The sequence below is a fragment of the Hyalella azteca genome, unplaced genomic scaffold (assembly GCF_000764305.2).
Source record: "Hyalella azteca isolate HAZT.00-mixed unplaced genomic scaffold, Hazt_2.0.2 contig520, whole genome shotgun sequence".
Taxonomy (NCBI): Eukaryota; Metazoa; Arthropoda; class Malacostraca; order Amphipoda; family Hyalellidae; genus Hyalella; species Hyalella azteca.
This window is the reverse complement of record NW_025930867.1, coordinates 27,972-47,191: the sequence shown is the minus strand read 5'-3', so window position 1 is coordinate 47,191 and position 19,220 is coordinate 27,972. Positions and strand designations below refer to the sequence as shown.

Below are 19,220 nucleotides of genomic sequence, written 5' to 3'. Positions count from 1 at the left end.
CGTCTCTTGCCCAAGACGCATGACGTGCCCCAGATGGCGAAGTTATTTGTACCTGCCTCGACCCATAATGAGCTTCTAGAAATTGTCCATAAACTTTGGATCCTAAAACATACGTTTATATTTTTTCCTTAATCTGTCTTGTAGGTTTCCTTTTTAGGAAATATTAATCTAATGACAAAATCTTCTACTATGCTTGGTTCTATATAGGCTTATATACATGTTATGTGCCTCAAGTAAAACTGCTAAATTGATAGTTTTCTTTAAAACAGTAGTTCAACATCTGATATCTGATGAAAGATTTTGCTAGTTAAATGTTGAAAGTGGCAAACATAATTTGCACACATGCATACACTGCACATATCCAAAGCATAGTCAAGTGAATAATCCTGATCCAAAGTCCCACACAAAACGGAAGAAAAGGGATTACACCAATAAATGTATGATTATTATTAAGGATTGTGAGCATTTCTTTATATTAACTAAGGGCATAGATTGTTTGATCGATAGTTAAAACTTGACATCAAATTTTGCACGCTATAAGGTCGAAGTTTTTCAAAATACCATCAGACTGAAAGTATTTATTTCAGAAAATCATCATCAATAAAATTCCAAGCGCAAATTTAAGCAGCTTGGGAAAGGTTAACAACCTTTTAGATTCAAAATGAAAGTAAAGATCAGATTACAAAAGGCATATTCACTAGTTCAGTCAGTAGATTAATTCTAAACTTACATAATACTCCTCCTTCCTGTCACCATTACCTCGAGACAACTCTAAGTTCAACTAAAGTTAATAGAAAGAATGATTAGCCTCACCAATTACAATGACCTCATTAATTTCCCTAGTGTCAATAAAACTTGGAACAGGTTGAATAAATCAGTGCAGAAAAAAGAGAAGCAAATTAATTCAAGTGTGACCGTTGGCACTGGGAATGATTCAAACAAGACATACTCAAAATTACGCTGTTAAAGCCAGAATAATTTCACTGCTGAAAAATTCGTAAGGGATTGTCCAGGCCGTGCTTACTTCACCTGCTAATATTCTACAACGGTAAACAAATTTCACATTATATACAAAGCACGCACATTATATACAAAGTAATCTTGAATTTCTTGGTATCAACTTGCCAGGTTTTCAAACTCATTCACGTTTTTTATGCAACTAAAATGTAAGTCTAACAAGTTTCTTCGTAAGTGTGAAGTAGAAAATAATCGTGACGCTTGCTGTGTAAATATGCTCCTAATTTATATCTTGTATGGGTAAGCGGGAGGTATAATGGTACGTATTTTCCCAGGCAGTAATTCTATCAACTTGTAGCAAGAGTTGCAGCGTCTGTCACCCCGCAAGAAACAAGCCAGTGCTCGCAGGCAAATTATGGCAATTGTATCACAAGTTGGCACTAGTACATGAAGCGATTTCCCGCACAATATTTTTCAGAATGGATACCTTAACCAGTGCCAGCATGTGGAGGCTTTTATGCTCACAAGCTATAAGCTATAAGGCTATTTGTACGAGGTACAAGCTAGGTACGTACCTGGGTATTTTGCGTACCGCAAATTTTACGTTATATTGGGAACTTATCAACAAAAAATGGCATAAAAAAAAGATGGTAGTGGATAATCTCGAATTTATCAATGATTGAAGCAAACATAGGTGCATGCATTAGGCTTGTTTTTTGATAAAATAGGAAAACTGAGTTAGTGCATCACAGGAGGTCACTGTGAGAGGTGTAATTATGCGACAAAATCTAGAGGCCTGTTAAAGCCTCCTTTCCTGTTCATATATTGGCGGTACTTTCGCTTCATGATGACGTGGACGGCCCCCACGTTGTTACCCTCCACTTTTTTCCCTATGGGCAGCAAAAAAAAAAAAAAGGGAAAATAAATGCGTTAGGAGACGTAGAAATAGACTTCCTTTTCCTTATAATTGATTGCAAAAGCATATTGTACCCAGCTAACGCTGGGTAATATACCTTATATTACAAATAACGTTAATTTTGTTCTAGGTATTCAACCATGCAAGAAATTTAGCGGATAGTGCACATCATGTCAATGAAGTCCTAAAAAGCCAACGTCGTTCATGGTCTTTTTAGCGTCATTCATCACTACCGTAATTCCTGGTCCTACACTGCTGATGTATCACAACTAATCTACGCACAAGTGACAGTATTTCTCCACAGCATATTTGTCTCTCAGAGATTCACATCATTAGGTCACATAAGAGTTTCATGGAAGAAGAGTGAGCTTTAGAAAATAATTCATCACCGTACATGTTCTGCTTCTAAAATGAATGCATTTCTGTTTTGGAAAATAACAACTGTAAGAACTGGAAAATTTTCTCACTAGAGCCATCTATAATCAATCAATACCGTAGATACCAAATCTCTTCAAGTAGAACAAATGCATAGAAATGTGGTGCGCAAATGCCAAAATGAGAATAAGATGGTCTAAGCAGACCATCTGTTAGTCTCCATAAATTAGAGTAACAAACATATTGAAACTAAAAATTGCAACACTGAACTCACCTTTAGTGGAGTGGAAAGAACCAAAGCCCATGAGTTCCTTCATCTGCCGCTCTTCTTCCGTCATCGCTGACATGGGAGGTTCTATAATTTGTTTTAGATTAGTTTGCATGTAAATGAAAATAAATATACACTGTCATAACAATGGAATTCATTTTATAGTCGTAAATAATTATGTAAACAACATCCTTTAGTTAGGTTTAAATCTTTAATGGCAATCAATCTAAAAATCAGTCAATCCATTTTATTTACTGTGACAAGAAAAACATTCTTCAGCCACATTGAAAGAACATGTTAAAGTAGAAGAAAACTTCACATTTGCCTATCTAGTCTTCAACAATTACCATTGCAAGAGATATGGAAACGCAGATATATGAAACAGAAAATTATCACAAATATAGGTACCATTATTAGCAAGAATTAAAAAATATAACTCAGTACTCACTGCAGTGAGTGACAAAAAGCGCATTTTCTCGTCGACGAAAACTTGAGGTCACGGACGGACGGACGGACAGACGGACAGACAGATGGACATGGCGAGCACAATAGTGCATTTTTTCCATAAATGAGAAAATGCGCTAAAAACACACGCCAATGGATACACTCATTTTTTTCGTATCAAACCTTCATGCCTGCCGCTAGGACCGGCCGTGTTGACAGGGGAGTTGCGGTGACGTCTGTGCGATGGTGACCGAGAACGAGACCTGCGACTCCTCCTCTCGCCACGCTCCCCACGGTCGCGGGATCGAGACCTGCCACAACAATCAGGCAACATTATCTAAGAATCAAATGACAAGCATGGAAGATTTCTGAGTTCATTAATCTCTCTGTTCAATACATAATAGGTATTGAACTTTACTTACCATAATTGCTAGAAAATGGTGCTGTTAAAGAAAAGAAAATGGTGCTATTAAGGAAAAGAAAATGGGCTCCTGATTGACACTCCCTTTTTGTTAACGGATATTAGAATTTTCTATGATTGTTGCATAAATTATAAAGAAACCTGAAATCTAGGCATACATTTTCTGAGTGATATTTAGTTGGGCAAGCAATGTTGATAATCTATGCACAATCACAATCAGTAATGTGTAAAGTAGATGCAATGATTTTCAAAAGGATGGAAGACTGTAGCCACAATGTGTTGTTTAGAAGTTGAAGTAATGAGAAAAAAAAATCAACCATTTAATTTAAGGGTAATTGAACAAAGATATTCAATCGTTCCATAACTTTGGGGTTGTTCAAAGTCTGACACAGAAAGTAACAAGTAAAGTGTAATACGTATTCAAGTGATGAATAACCTAACCTAGTGAAAGTTTAGAATAATAGAGGCAAAAACAAATTTTGTTCTCTTGGTAGTTCAGCTGAAAGAATCAATTAAATATTGATCAAAATACCAAGTTCTGGATACAGGAGAGTAATGAGTAAATTAATTGTAAAAAATAGGTCATAATGTAAGAATTTATGAGAAACATAGTTTGCCAATACGTAATCAAAGGATGAAATCAAAATATGTTAAAAGGAAAACGATGAGACAAGCCTAAGGGTGCATGATGAGTTCAATAAGATAATTGAGATAAGAGAAGGATTAGATTGATAACAGAACATATGTGTAGATTCAGAATTCTTAATTTGAGCTGAGAAAATATATCACCAATTTTTAAAGTCACTAACTGCCATAAGTAATAGCAAAGAATAGAAATTTTCAAATAAAAAATAATGATGCATGTATAAATTCACTGGGCAATCGCACCAGCAAACTCACCTTCTCCTTCTATCCCTATCACGATCTCTGTCTCTGTCACGGTCTCTCTCAGTGTCTCGATCTCGCTCATCATCCCTCTCTCGGATAGGCATGATTTCAAAGAAACCTCACTCCTGCAAAATGTTAGTAGATTAACAAAAATCTGAACTTCCATAATTCGATTCAATCTGCAGTGAACTTTGATATATTTTAGCCCTCATGTGTCATTTCTATGAAACATTTTTGTAATTGCCATACAAATTTAACAGAGATTTGAATATCTTGAAAATGAAATGCCAAGAGTAAGGAGGCAAAGACAGGCATGTAACCAGGTTGTAAATTAGGCCAATGCTGTAGTAATGGATAAAATTTTCATATAATTTGTAGGCATACAACTTCTATCATGTGTGAAAGCATTTAGACACAAGTTTTGTCCACACCTCCCAGTTCTAATTCCTACAAGATGGATAAAATTGATGTGTTGAAGCCAAAAAACGTAGCTGCTACCAAAACTACCATAAAGCTCCTGAAAATGTAGCTACAAAGGCATCAAGGAAAAAAATACATTCGAGTAGCAAGTCTTGCTGCACAGTACATGTTCATTCACTACACTACTGGCTACAATTTAGAATAGGTTGATTATTCTCACATAGCAGGCAGTGACCATGTGACTCAATCACTCAAATCAACCATATGGAAATTTAAACCACATTACAATAAATTTCACTGTTTTCAAAATCAAAAAAATTAAAGGGATGGTAGGTCTCCAAGCCATGATAGGGTTTTTAGAGCCTTGAATGCATCAATTATCAGAATTCATCAATCAAGTGGAATTTTTGAGCCTTGAGTCCTCTATTTAAGCCGCAGAAAGCTATTTTTTTAGCTATGAACTTAATTGCCAAGCTATGCGCACATATTACGCCAAATCACTAATCACAATAGCGCCTTTTTTTCATAAATGAGAAAATGTGCTAAAAAGTCAGTGTGCAAGATATTTTTGCAGAATCATGCTGCATAAATTCAAAATTACAAGGAATGACAAACTTATGAGCCACATGTTTCCAATGGAACCAAAATACATCAGTGAGGAGACACAAGATTTCATATTAATGAAGTGATAATGTATATCGTATTCTGAAATAATGACATAACTACACTATTGTATTACGCTCTTGAAATAAGAATTGTAGCATTATGCACAGAAGTTTAATTATATCAGTGCGTTAACATTGTGTGCATTTGAGGCGGTTTGATGGGCGGCCAGCACGCAGTCCTAGTTCCAGATGGGCGTCCAGCATGCAGTCCTAGTTCAAGATGGGCAGCCAGCACGCAGTGGCAATATTTTTATAATATTGCCAAGCTCAAATTGATGCATCAACATTCCCATGTGCTGGAAAAATTGATGCTGATATAATCTTACATTACACATACATTCTACTTCTAATTGGCTTTTTATTGCTGCAACAAAGCCGAAAGCTTCTGTGTGACACACTTCCCGAAGACGTTGAATGTATGTGGCTGATTGCTGATACCTAATAGGTAGAAAATGTATTTACTAGAATATTTTTAGCTAATTAATTAGGTCTCACAACGCTTCCTGCCAGTGAGTTGTTCTTACCTCATATCAATTACATTCTTATCTTAATTTTGCAGTATTACTGAATTGTTCTTTAATTTATGATTATGCATAAGTTTAATTATATCAGTGCGTTAACATTGTGTGCATTTGAGGCGGTCCCTTCTAGCTTTCTTTCGCTGATTGGATTCCAGTGGCTGTGATGTTGCACACGTTCTAGCGACGATTGGATCCCTGTGACAGTACGTTGGACGGGTTCAAGCTTTGATTGGATTCTTGTTACTGTGATGATGCAAGCGCTGATTTTTTTCAATGAAACAGCTGTGGCATCTTGCAGAGACTCATCAGTGATGATGATGGACTGAAAGTGGAACTGTGGAAGTGTGCTGGACATTCCAGATTTTTGGGTCCTGCTTTTCTATTTGCTATGTTTACCAGTTAATATATTACCCCTCTGGATTTCCACACTGGTCAGCCTTTGAGTGGTCCCATGCACTGTGCCACTCTAGAAGCAATCTTGATTACCATCATCACATGGAATTTACGAGCGCGCCTGCCCAAAATGGGAGCGCAGCAACATCACCCAACCTTTCACCACGAAAACTCAGTGTTTACTGCCGTACCGCCAGTACGTAACCTGCGCAGACCGCCACGCCAGCCCACTGAGCCCAGCGGCTGAATGGTGGCAGCCATTCAGCCATTTTTTTATTATATGACCAATCTTCCAAGGCCAAGTCACATGGCAATATTAAAAATATTTAGCTTCCTATAAACGTTTTAAAGCCAATTGAAATTTTAAATAATACATTTATAACATAACTCCAAAATGCAGAATGTTTCATGTGATAAAAAAGTATAAAACAATTTATTTAAATAATTCAAATATGTTACTTGCGAAATTTCCCACTCTTCCGCTCGTGGATAAGAGTGTCATGCACACCCATCTTATACGACTTGACTAACCGTGGTAAGACTCAGTCACTCACTTCTCTTCAAAATTTAACAGTCACTGCTTTACACTGCATTTCCCAGGAAAGCCCAATATCGAATTTAAAAAATTAGAAACGCACTTTGAGTTCAAACACGTGCAGTCCATGTGGCTTTGCTTGGCATATACATAGTATGGCCACTCCCATGCAAGTTGAACTAGCATGGGATTGGGACCTTCTCTAAGTTCTCTGTGTTGCCTGACTTGACTTGACGTTCATACAATCATAGCTACCGTAACCAAAGCCGATTTCTGACAGCCTGCAAACCTGTTTCTAGTTGCCTGGAACATTTTTTTAAGGCGGTACACTTTTTTTATGTCAACCACAAATTTTAGAATTCCAGCCTGTTAACTAGAGGGAGTTGTGATTTGTGCATATTTTTGACTGTTGTATATTATCGACATTCTTTTCCAAGGATGGCATGAATCATAAAGCTTGAAAGAGAAACCAAGAATGAAAGTCAGGGAAGCCTGGCCAGCTGGGCCCAGAAAGATGACTCAGCAACCAATGAAAGTACGTAAGTTATTGTCATTTTTTTCAATCATTGATGGCATTTCACAACTCGCAAGTGCAATCAAGGGAAGTCATTAAGCAGTTTTACAGTTCAATTCTTATTTTTGTATCAAAATCAATTTTGAAACTCCACTGGGGTCTAGGAAAGACCAAGCTGGGTTTAGACCGGGCTCTGAGTTTAGACCGCCGAAAGTCACCAATTGCCGGAGACTCGGAGTGCTCGACCAAAGGCGGAGTGCCATAAGTATCTCCCTTGACCCTTCCTAGAATTTCACTTATTTATTAGCCTAAGAAGACCAGTGAAGTATTAACATAACATAACATAGTGATGTCGGCTCTGAAGTGTAGGCCTGATGTGGCCTGTTGCCGATTCTTTTCCATTTCGTGCCTTGTTCATAGATCTAAACTCGTGTCATTTTGACGTCACCATTTCAACCATCAATGAACGCATGGAACTAAAACAAAGCTTAATATAAAGGAAAAGCTGGAGAGGTGATGGAATTACCTACGATGTATGTCGGAATATACCGCGTTTACCCTACCCCTCACAAGTCACAACAGATGAACAGATTCCATCAGCTTACAAACAACACTTGTCAAGTTGTCAGACTGACAGGGTGATAGTTGCCGGGGCTGCTTTTGTCACCTTTTTTGAACAATGGTGTTACTTGAGCTTCTTTCCAGTCGGACAGCAAAGTTCCTTCGTTCAAGGTTTTTTATACCTAACCACAATCCGCAATTACCTATCATAAATTGATATTGAATGCAATTTTAAACTTTATCAGAGAACTAAAAATGAACTGGGTTTTAAAAAATATTTAGTTTGCCGCTACTTATAATATGCTCCGATAGTCTGACGCTGCGACGGAGAGAAACGTTCCTTACGTTCGACTTGGAAGTTTGATGGCGTGATGTAGCCTCATCAATTGAAGTATGGTTAACACTTAACATACCCGTATAATACTGCTGTAGGAGAACAAAGTTGAAATGCATATATATATAATAATGAAATGTTTAATTTACAACGATCAGACTTACAATTCGTGAAAATTTAGGAATAATATCGAATGTTAGGAGTCCCACAATCTCAAAGAATTGACTAAACTTGATGATCAGTTTTACTTTGACGATACGCGGCGTTAACCACGCGAACTACTACGAGTTCCAAAGCGTTTTAGTAGTAAGGACGGCAAAACTTGCTTTTATTAATACATTTTATTCATGAGGTAATAATTTTGAAAATTATCCAATAATTCAGGCGTATTCTTCGAAATTGAAATAATTCAACATCATTGGAATTCTTACATGAATGAAAAATATATATTATTTAGAAATAGTATATAGAATGAAACAGTGAAATGCGTAAATTAGCATGTGTAATTGAAGAATTTGAACTAATATAGATCAAATTCTCACAATTCATCTCTAATGATATTGTGGTCTCGGTTTTCAAAGAGAGGCAGCGAGTCCCAGAACTGCCGTTGTTCAGCTCTATAAGGAGTGTCTCTACTCTCCATGTCCGGGTCTATTTTGAGGTAAATGTCGTAGCCCACGTAATATGGTTCCCACCACGTTCCCCAAGGGGATACATCGTCAGGATAACCCGGCAGCAGAGGCGTGGGGTCACTGCAATGGGAAAAAATAATAAATGGTGGATGGCGGCACAAATAAAGACAATACATTTTCATAACTGGAAATTTTTAGATACTGACATATATAATTGTATGAAACACACAATTCAAACTAAATTACGATTACATGCTAACTATGACGCACGCTAAAACCCCTATAATTAAAAGTTCACAATGCAGGCGGTCGACCACAAACGGATATTTCTAATATTACACAAGTTCTTTCCAAGAGGTTGTGCAAAATCTGACCAAAAACTTATGAAGATATTTCCATTATGATAATCTTAGCATAATCAGTTTACAATTGATGCACAGACACACTAATTGGATACAAATGTTAGCCTGTAATTAAATTTAAACAGAAATGACTTGTTACATGCGATTGTCTCACCCTCCTTTGATGAAGTTTGTCCACAACATGATCATGGATGTGGACACTGAAGACGAGGTGTCCTTGCTGTGCTGCTGGGCGTAGAACAACTTCAGCTTCGGGGACGGGAACAAGAACAAGAGTTCGTCCATGAAGCCCACACCCCACCCGTGGGCATCCCGTGTGTTTTGGAAACGCGGGTTTGCGAATCCTATTGTGATATAAAATAAATTTTAAAAATAACAATATTTTAGCTATCTTAGGTATCGTAATAATATGTAAGAAAAATTTTAAATAACTTAAATGTGTTGCGATAGTACATGAAAATTTTTGTAGTTGACGCTAAGAGTTTTTAGGTTACATGTAGTTACGAAAATTCTGAACGGAACGAAATCTAAGATCATGATTGTTTATCATGCAAATACACGATGCCTTCTAAAACCTTACAACTTATGTAGTACATAGAATTATTATAGCTAAGCTGTAGACAAATGTGTTACGATAAACTCAAACATTGATTGAAATACGAGTAATTTGTTAGAGCATAAAAATACCTGCAAAATTTGAAAATGAAATTGGTTATGATTGTTTTCTACCGAATAACGGCTGAGCAACAACTCCCGCACTATCCTACTGCATGATATCGTCATGCTGAATGCCTGTTGGCATCAGTATCCGCCGTATCCTGCTGTAGGATATCTTCTTACCGAATGCCTCCTTGGCTGCGACGTCGGCCGTATCCTGCTGTAGGATATCTTCTTACCGAATGCCTCCTTGGCTGCGGCGTCGGCAGTATCCTGCTGCAGGATATCGTCTTACCGAATGCCTCCTTGGCTGCGGCGTCGGCAGTATCCTGCTGCAGGATATCGAGGAAGCTTTTACGACCACAGAAGTCGAGGACGTAGCGGTAGCACCACGTGTACTGCCCCTGGAGGCGGGAGCAGTGGTCGCGCATGGCTTTTTCCGTGGGGTACACGAAGAAGCGGTCCGTCATCATCTGACCGAGACATAATGAGTTAGGTGTGATGTTCTTGTCAATAATATCATCATAAGGTCAGGTATAATGTTGATGACATGAATATTAGGATGAGGTTAGTGTGATGTTCTTGTCATCAATACTATCATAAGGTCAGGTAAAATGTTGTTGACATGTACATTATGATGAAGGTAGTATAATGGTTGAACTAAAAGTTCAACCATTGTTAGTATGATGTTAAGCATGAGTTAAGTGTGATACTCTTTTTATCATAAGGTCAGTTATTATGTAGATGCCATGTACAATGTACATTGTGATGAGGTTAGTATGATGTTGATGTCATTATTATTATGATAACGTCACATAAATTTCCGATTTGTATTAATATTGAGAATTTTTACGAACCAAGAATGCATAATGTTGATGTCGTGAATATTCTTTATACGTTAAAAATACGCTATTGAAGTTTCCATTATATTGATTGCTTTATGTTTTTTTTGGCGTAGCAAATATGATCTTGACGTAATGAACGCTTTGCTGGTGTCAACCATATCATGTTAAATATAATTAAACCTTCACTATAATACGAAGTTACATTTTATGAAAGTAGTTGCTAATATTGAAAATGAATGTAAATACTATGTGTTCATATAAAAACTATAAGAAGTTATTACGCAAATATCAATACGTACGATTAAAAGAACATACGAATGAACATAGATCAAAACAGCTAACAATCATCATTGATATTTGAAATTTAAAACGACTGTGTTAGATGTCGTGTGATGTCGGAGGCAGTGACGGCATCATAATCTGATTTGTCCGGTAAACCATCATGAAAATATGAGCAGAATTTCAGTTTTTCATTATTTTATATTATTATGCTACATATTATTTATACTAGGCATTATTATGGCACCTGACCTCCACGAACTCTTTAGAAGACTCGTCGCCAAACTTCTTGTCTTTGATGTAGTATTGTCGTATTTGTCTGGCAACAGCAACCGGGTCTTTGCAGGAGTCTTTGGTGAGGTGCAACAGCACTGGACCTACACGGTCCCAGTCTGTGTTCAGCTGTCGTACTAGCACGTCGTCGTGCAGAATGTCTGCAGAGCATATATTTTTAGTGTTAGATATGAGGTTTCATCGGGAAATTTATTGCAGGTTCTATACATTGGTTGATCATCATGCTACACGCGGGTTTTAATAGTGAATACCGATAGCTTATAGATCAATGGTTAACCGACGCACAGGCATATATATCATCCTGTCGAGTAGTTGATTGCTGCTGGTATTTAATTAACAAACAACATTAACATTAATATCAGCATGAATATTTAAATAAGTCTATATTTAAACGAATATTAATATAAAATATAGAGAAAAACTCGGAAATAGTTAGAGAAAAATTTCTATTTTATTTGTGAGAACCGATAACCCAAGTCTGGGTTCAGCTCCCTACCTTTGAATGCATGCCGTCCCTATTAATTTAATTTGTTTGAAATTGAAGAAACGTATTAATTATTCACTAATTTGAATATTTAGTTATTTGTTTTATGGGTTAAGTTCGGTGGTCACTGTGAAACATATCACTTCAGAACCTGACATGATGAGAAAAGAAATATAGTAATACCGAGCTAACAGGCGTTACAACTCGCTTGATACTCAAATAATTTCCAAACTATCTTCACGTTACCTCTAACTCTGAAGGCGCCATCATCCCTGTTAGTACCGCACATCCAGGGGATCTGAAGGAATTTATTGTTGTGGATGAGGCGGTGTGGCTCGTCAGGTAAGAAGGCTTCATCCATCATCCACGTGTCAATCACAGGTCCAAACGGCAGCGGCTCTTCGTCCCATTTCTGAACAATTATTTACTCCAAAATTCTATATAGAAAATTTGTATATATTATTTATGAGCAAAAAAGTTTTATATAACACGTGATTATGAGTAGTAACTTGCATCTAGATTAAAAGATCTAAAATAATATAATACAATTAGATGAAATAGGTATTTGCCTCTCAATTATTAAAGAACCTGAAGTTACCTTAGACCCACAAAGACTGTAAGGATTTGAATCTGAATTAAAGATCCCTAAGTTGCCTAATACCCACAATGGTTTTATTACCGGCAGATCCTGCACCACTAACTTATTATCTACGTTGAACGATTGGACTCGCCTGCTGGACGAAAGGGAGCCAGTGGATGCATTGTACCTCGATTTTGCCAAAGCATTTGACAGTGTTCCGCATGAGCGGCTGTTGCGTAAACTGAAGTCCTTGGGAATTGAGGGAAACGTACTCCAATGGATCAGAGATTTTCTAGTAGGTAGACGACAACGTGTCAGCATTAACGGAACCGTGTCAGACTGGGCATCAGTGCGCAGTGGCGTGCCACAAGGAAGCGTCCTGGGGCCTATTTTGTTCGTTGCTTTTATAAATGACCTGCCAGAAGTAGTGTCCAACGTGTGCTCCATGTATGCCGACGACACAAAAGTTTATAATTCAGTGAAGGATGCGTCAAATAAAGCGCAATTACAAGATGATCTTGACAGTTTAGTTAGCTGGGCTGATACATGGCAGCTACAGTTTAATGCTGACAAGTGTAAAGTACTTCACCTCGGGAAGAACAATGAACAGCAAGATTACAGTATGAGAAGACATGGTTACAACGAGAGAGTAATGATTGAAAAGTCTAGTGTGCAAAAAGATCTCGGAGTTTATGTCGACAAGGAGCTGAAATTTTCTAAGCATGTTGAAACGCAAGCTAACACATCCAACAAACTTCTTGGACTAATCAGACGCTCATATATATGAGTACGTATAGATGCAGAAGCGATGCATGAAGCAGTTGTTTGTTGCTGTCGTGCGCCCGTATCTAGAGTTTTGAAACGTTGTGTGGTCACCGAGATTTGAAAAGGACAGAAATTTAATAGAGAATGTTCAAATACGTGCAACAAGGATAATTCCAGGCTTGAAGGGCAAGTCCTATGAAGAAAGATTGAAGATTATGAAGCTTCCAAGCCTCAGTTATCGACGTCTGCGTGGGGACCTCATTGAAGTATACAAGTATACTCATGGTTTATACAAAGTCCCCGAAGGATTACTATAATTTGAAATAAGAACCAACACCAGGGGCCACGGCTATAAACTAAAAAAACTGCGCTGCAACATCTCAACGCGACAAAATTTCTTCTCGCTTCGAAGAACAGCCTCCCCGATGACATCGTTGGCACTCCAAGTATGAACGCGTTCAAGAACAGACTAGATAAAGCTATGGAAAAATATATGTTCAGATTTTAAATGCCTAGCTCCTTATCGAACCCGGTGGAAGTCTAGTAGCTACTTCAACTATCGTCAGTCATGAAAAGATCCGGTCAAATGACACGATATTAGATCTTCTGTGAACAAGGCACGAAAAGATCAAGAATCGGCGACAGGCCACATCAGGCCTACGCTTCAGCGCCGACATCACTATGTTATGTTACAAAGACTGTAAGGATTTGTCTCTGAATTAAAGAACCTGATGTCATCCAATACCCACAAAGAGCGTAGGGATCTGTCCCACGATGGCGTTGGCATCCATGTTCCTGAGACAGTGGATGAGCTGGACGGACTCGAGTCCCGCCGGACAGCCGACGGTTCGCGCCAGCGCAAATGCCTGCGCCCGCGCGTCCCTGGAGATGGCGTGCGGGCTGTAGGCCGTGCCGCTCTGCGAGATGGCCCGCGCCAAAAGACCAGCGCAGCAAATGTTTCAATTAATAATTCATTTCTACTCCTATAGCATGATTGTCATTATAGTTATAATATAAATTGGCTTAGCTCGCAAGCTAACCATCTATTTTAATGCAAAAAAGGCAAGTAAATGAACCATATTTTCTCTAGCTACGCTTTGGACACCAGCATCATCTCAAAAAGTTAACATTTTACTGTTCCTGCGTTCATAGCATTCCTGTACTAGCATTTCGTTGCTAGTCTCCGGAACGTTTTGATGAAGTTGAGGTGGATTTACTTGGCGTTTTAAATTAAGAATTGTTTGATAATTTTTATTGTAGTCTTCTGTTTAACTTACTATAGTCATCGTGATTTGTTGAAGCCCCTCTGGCAAGAGGTGACAGAGTGAGAAGGTGAGTTGTCGTACCTCCGGCACCAGACCCCATCACAGTCACGGTATCGTTGGTGCCTCCGAAGAACCAAGCGTTCTCCCTGATCCACTCTAAAGCCAAAATTACGTCCCTCATTGCGTAATTGCCGGGGGCTGCTCGGTCTTCGGTTGATAGGAAACCTAGCGCACCAAGTCTGTGGTTAATATTCACAACCACGACGTCGTTCTCGATGAGGTAATCCGCTGTAAACCAGTCTTGGGCCCCGCCCCCAGCCAGCCATGATCCGGCATGGACGAAAACCACGATAGGCTGGTGAGTTACTTTTGAAACTATCGCCGGGTACTGCAATTGTAGTAAAGAACTTATCAATGTCACACACATGCACTGCGTTTTATTCTAACGCACGCAACGATTTACACACTGAGCATGAAAAGATTTTCCATTAATTTTAGTCGCTTGAAAATTCCCCAGCTTTAGTATGGTATCTTCGGCATTGAAGAATAGGCCTGGATAGGCATACTATCTCCTTTGAAAATCGATCTCAAACAGTATTATAAAAATATGTATATAATACAATTATGAGTGTTATATGGGGAGTTTGTTAATACCCAGTTTGTGTAAATATCGAGGTAGAGGCAGTCTTCAACACCCACGACGCCGCGCATCCTAAGATGGTCCCACTGCAGGCACTCGGGGGAGGGGGAGGTGGCGTCGTGCTCCCCCAGCCTGCCCGTCAGCCGCTCAGGATACTGTAGGTTAATTAGAAATGCTTAATGACTTAAGTAGAATGAGACTTGTTAAGTAGATTGAGACTTGTTAAGTAGAATGAGACTTGTTAAGTAGAATGAGACTTGTTAAGAGAATGAGACTTGTTAAGTAGAATGAGACTTGTTAGGAGAATGAGACTTGTTAAGTAGAATGAGACTTGTTAGGAGAATGAGACTTGTTAAGTAGAAAGAGACTTGTTAAGTAGAAAGAGACTTGTTAAGTAGAAAGAGACTTGTTAAGTAGAGTGATACTTGTTAAGTGGAATGAGACTTGTTAAGTAGGATGCGACTTGTTAAGTAGAATGAGACTTGTTAAGTAGAATGAGACTTGTTAAGTAGAAAGAGACTTGTTAAGTAGAATTAGACTTCTTAAGTAGAGTGAGACTTGTTAAGTGGAATGAGACTTGTTAAGTAGGATGAGACTTGTTAAGTAGAATGAGACTTGTTAAGTAGAATGAGACTTGTTACGTAGAATGAGACTTTTGAGTAGAATGAGACTTTTTAAGCATAATGAGACTTGTTAAGTAGAATGAGACTTGTTAAGTAGTAGTTAATATGCTTCTGAGCCATTAAAATAATGAGGGGGGAAGGCTTGGAGTAAATCACCAAACACGGAGAGCAGGCAAAAAATGTTCGTATTAAATATTTTGGTAAAAATTGTTGTACATGGAAATTTGCTTGCGTGTTTGTAAGAATCGCTGTGGAAAGTTCAACATCACAATTGAAAAAGTTCAACATATCATGAGGAAGTTCAACATCACATGAGGAAAGTTTAACATCACATTTAACTTGATACATAGTATGCCAGACTTAGGGTTGTTTAGATCAGTACTCGCTGCAGTGAGTGACAGAGAGCGCATTTTCTCGTTCGTTCGTGACGTGAGGTCACGGACGGACGGACGGACATGACAAGCACAATAGCGCCTTTTTTCCATAAATGAGAAAATGCGATAAAAAGTGCAATTTTGAAGTAGAACTAATATTTTATTTATAAATTCCGAACAAACTAGAAGACGTTACAATCAAAACTCACGGCAAAGCGGAGGTCGCCAAGGGGCGGCTTGGCGTAAGGTATGCCGGTGAATGCGAAGACGTTGCGCTTCTGACGACCTGACACGATGTGCTTGCCGATGTAAGTTCCTTTAGGGGTTACTACCCTCGGGGGAGCAGCATCATACGACGCGCTAACTACACTGTAATAACTGACTGCGAATAATAAAAGGAATAATAGGGATATTCGCGTGTTAACAGTAACTGATGAATACATATCCGAATGGGGACAGGCGAATATATGTCTGAAAAAGAACGGATTTCTCATTAACAATAATGACAATGATGTTATTTTATGAATGTATTTGCATTTAGTAGTAAACTAGAAGTAAATATTATTGCGTATCTCATAGATAAATTTTGTAACATTGTTGATATGTTAATAATGTAATATGTTCCTATTTCAATTTTTTATAGCATTGATGTTGAAAAAAAAATCTTTATTTATATGACAGGATTTCCTAAACATTTTACAACTGCGTACACATTTTCAAGTTTTGGCCGACAAATGAAATTTACGGAACTTATATCCGTCACCTCAGCCACGACTCGAGATGCAGATATCATCTTAGTTTTAGCAAACTATTTAGGTCTTTTTCACCTCACTAACATTGAAAAATCCCGTATTTGTTCATTTTAATCTAGGAAGAGTCATTGGGACCATTTAAAAGAGGCACAAGCGGAGTCAGAAAAAATATAACTCAGTACTCAGTATAACGCATTTTCTCGTTAACGAAAACGTGAAGTCACGGACGGACAGACAGACGGACGGACATGATAAGCACAATAGGGCATTTTTTCCATAAATGAGAAAATGCGCTAAAAATACAGACGAGGTCATGTCTGTGCCGCGGTTGCTTCCTCACTGCTGCGCCTATTGCCGACGTGTCCAGAGACCCTGCCGCGCTGCAGGAAAACCTGATAAAAATCCTGGCGCATTACACCGTTTCCACGTCACGGTTAATGATGTTACACGTCATGTTAATCATTTTACACGTCATGGTTATTAATGTTACACGCCATGTCATCATTTTACACGTCATGGTTAATAATGTTACATAACATAACATAGTTATCGGCGCTGAAGTGTAGGCCTGATGTGGCATGTCGCCGATTCTTTTCCTTTTCGTGCCTAGTTCACAGAAGATCTAAAATCGTGTTATTTGACCGGATCTTTGAACCGATAGTTTGAAGTAGCTACTAGACATCCACCGGGTTCGATATGGTGATAGGCATTTAAAATCTGAACATATATTTTTCCATAGCTTTATCTAGTCTGTTCTTGAACGCGTTCATACTTGGAGCGCCAACGATGTCATCGGGGAGGCTGTTCTTCGAAGCGAGAAGAAATTTTGTCGCGTTGAGATGTTGCAGCGCAGTTTTTTTAGTTTATAGCCGTGGCCCCTGGTGTTGGTTCTTATTTCAAATTATAGTAATCCTTCGGGGACTTTGTATAAACCATGAGTATACTTGTATACTTCAATGAGGTCCCCACGCAGACGTCGATAACTGAGGCTTGGAAGCTTCATAATCTTCAATCTTTCTTCATAGGACTTGCCCTTCAAGCCTGGAATTATCCTTGTTGCACGTATTTGAACATTCTCTATTAAATTTCTGTCCTTTTCAAATCTCGGTGACCACACAACGTTTCAAAACTCTAGATACGGGCGCACGACAGCAACAAACAACTGCTTCATGCATCGCTTCTGCATCTATACGTACTCATATATATGAGCGTCTGATTAGTCCAAGAAGTTTGTTGTATGTGTTAGCTTGCGTTTCAACATGCTTAGAATATTTCAGCTCCTTGTCGACATAAACTCTGAGATCTTTTTCCACACTAGACTTTTCAATCATTAATCTCTCGTTGCAACCATGTCTTCTCATACTGTAATCTTGCTGTTAATTGTTCTTCCCGAGGTGAAGTACTTTACACTTGTAAGCATTAAACAGCAGCTGCCACGTATCAGCCCAGTTAACTAAACTGTCAAGATCATCTTGTAATTGCGCTTTATTTGGCGCATCCTTCACTGTATTATAAACTTTTGTGTCGTCGGCATACATGGAGCACACGCTGGACACTGCTTCTGGTAAATCGTTTATAAAAGCAACGAACAAAATAGGCCCAAGAACGCTTCCTTGTGGCACGCCACTGCGCACTGATGCCCAGTCTGACACGGTTCCGTTAATACTGACACGCTGTCGTCTACCTACTAGAAAATCTCTGATCCATTGGAGTACGTTTCCCTCAATTCCCAAAGACTTCACTTTACGCAACAGCCGCTCATGCGGAACACTGTCAAATGCTTTGACAAAATCGAGGTACAATGCATCTATACTGGCTCCCTTTCGTCCAGCAGACGAGTCCAATCGTTCAACGTAGATTATATTTTAGTGGTGCAGGATCTACCGGCCAAAAACCATGTTGACAATCTGATATGAGATGGTGAGCAGTCAAGTGATCGATAATCCTATCCCTCACAACAGATTCCATTAGCTCACAAACAACACTTGTCATACTGACAGGGCGATAGTTGCCGGGGCTGCATTTGTCACCTTTTTTTGAACAATGGTGTTACTTGAGCTTCTTTCCAGTCGGACGGCAAAGTTCCTTCGTTCAAGGTTTTTTGAAAGAATACTGTCAATGGGCCGGCCAGAACGGATGCTAATTCTTTGAGCAATCTGGGATGGAAGCCGGCTGGTCCACATGACTTGTTGGGATTTTGAGCTACCAGGCGCTTGAGAACCTCTTCTTCGTGTATTTCAAAACATGTTAACTTCGAGCCGACTGGGCGCTCCTCAATATCTCAATATTTAAATATTGCCACTAAAGATTTTCGTGAGGCCGAATTATGTGAGGAAAAATTATGTGAGGACGAATTATGTGAGGACGAACTATGTGAGGACGAATTACGTGAGGCCGAATTATGTGAGGACGAATTATGTGAGGACGAATTATGTGAGGACAAATTATGTGAGGAC

General features: G+C 38.7%; 2 protein-coding genes across 3 annotated transcripts; both read right to left on the bottom strand.

Moving 5' to 3' along the window:
• Positions 1-563: 563 nt before the first annotated feature.
• Positions 564-8,536, bottom strand: LOC108665451 (U4/U6.U5 small nuclear ribonucleoprotein 27 kDa protein). Its single transcript, XM_018152207.2, has 5 exons — positions 8,377-8,536; positions 4,282-4,394; positions 3,144-3,271; positions 2,523-2,603; positions 564-1,847 (listed from the first exon to the last, which is right to left on the bottom strand). Exons 2-5 carry the CDS (start codon positions 4,371-4,373, stop codon positions 1,732-1,734), a joined length of 417 nt encoding a protein of 138 aa, XP_018007696.1. The 5' UTR covers positions 4,374-4,394; positions 8,377-8,536; the 3' UTR covers positions 564-1,731.
• A 96-nt stretch (positions 8,537-8,632) lies between these two features.
• LOC108665450 (esterase-5B) lies at positions 8,633-16,485 on the bottom strand. 2 transcript variants are annotated; one of them, XM_018152205.2, is made up of 10 exons: positions 16,222-16,485; positions 15,030-15,170; positions 14,388-14,763; positions 13,860-14,053; positions 12,012-12,177; positions 11,240-11,421; positions 10,193-10,336; positions 10,103-10,136; positions 9,361-9,550; positions 8,633-8,964 (listed from the first exon to the last, which is right to left on the bottom strand). In XM_018152205.2, exons 1-10 carry the CDS (start codon positions 16,453-16,455, stop codon positions 8,751-8,753), a joined length of 1,875 nt encoding a protein of 624 aa, XP_018007694.1. In that variant the 5' UTR covers positions 16,456-16,485; the 3' UTR covers positions 8,633-8,750. The 2 variants fall into 2 exon arrangements, with proteins under 2 accessions (XP_018007694.1, XP_018007693.1); XM_018152204.2 differs by lacking the exon at positions 10,103-10,136 and having other exon boundaries at positions 10,159-10,336.
• Positions 16,486-19,220: the final 2,735 nt, after the last annotated feature.

Bases quoted from the DNA above. Each gene is read 5' to 3' on its own strand.
- LOC108665450 (XM_018152204.2), bottom strand. From the start codon at position 16,455: ATGTATTCATCAGTTACTGTTAACACGCGAATATCCCTATTATTCCTT. The intron at 15,171-16,221 runs GTGAGTTTTGAT...ATTAACCTACAG, and splicing joins TTGGCGACCTCCGCTTTGCC to TATCCTGAGCGGCTGACGGG. The intron at 9,551-10,158 runs GTAAGACGATAT...ATATCACAATAG, and splicing joins CGCAGCCAAGGAGGCATTCG to GATTCGCAAACCCGCGTTTC.
- LOC108665451 (XM_018152207.2), bottom strand. From the start codon at position 4,373: ATGCCTATCCGAGAGAGGGATGATGAGCGAGATCGAGACACTGAGAGA. The intron at 3,272-4,281 runs GTGAGTTTGCTG...TTGTTGTGGCAG, and splicing joins GATAGGGATAGAAGGAGAAG to GTCTCGATCCCGCGACCGTG. The intron at 1,848-2,522 runs GTGAGTTCAGTG...TGCTGCCCATAG, and splicing joins TTCTTTCCACTCCACTAAAG to GGAAAAAAGTGGAGGGTAAC.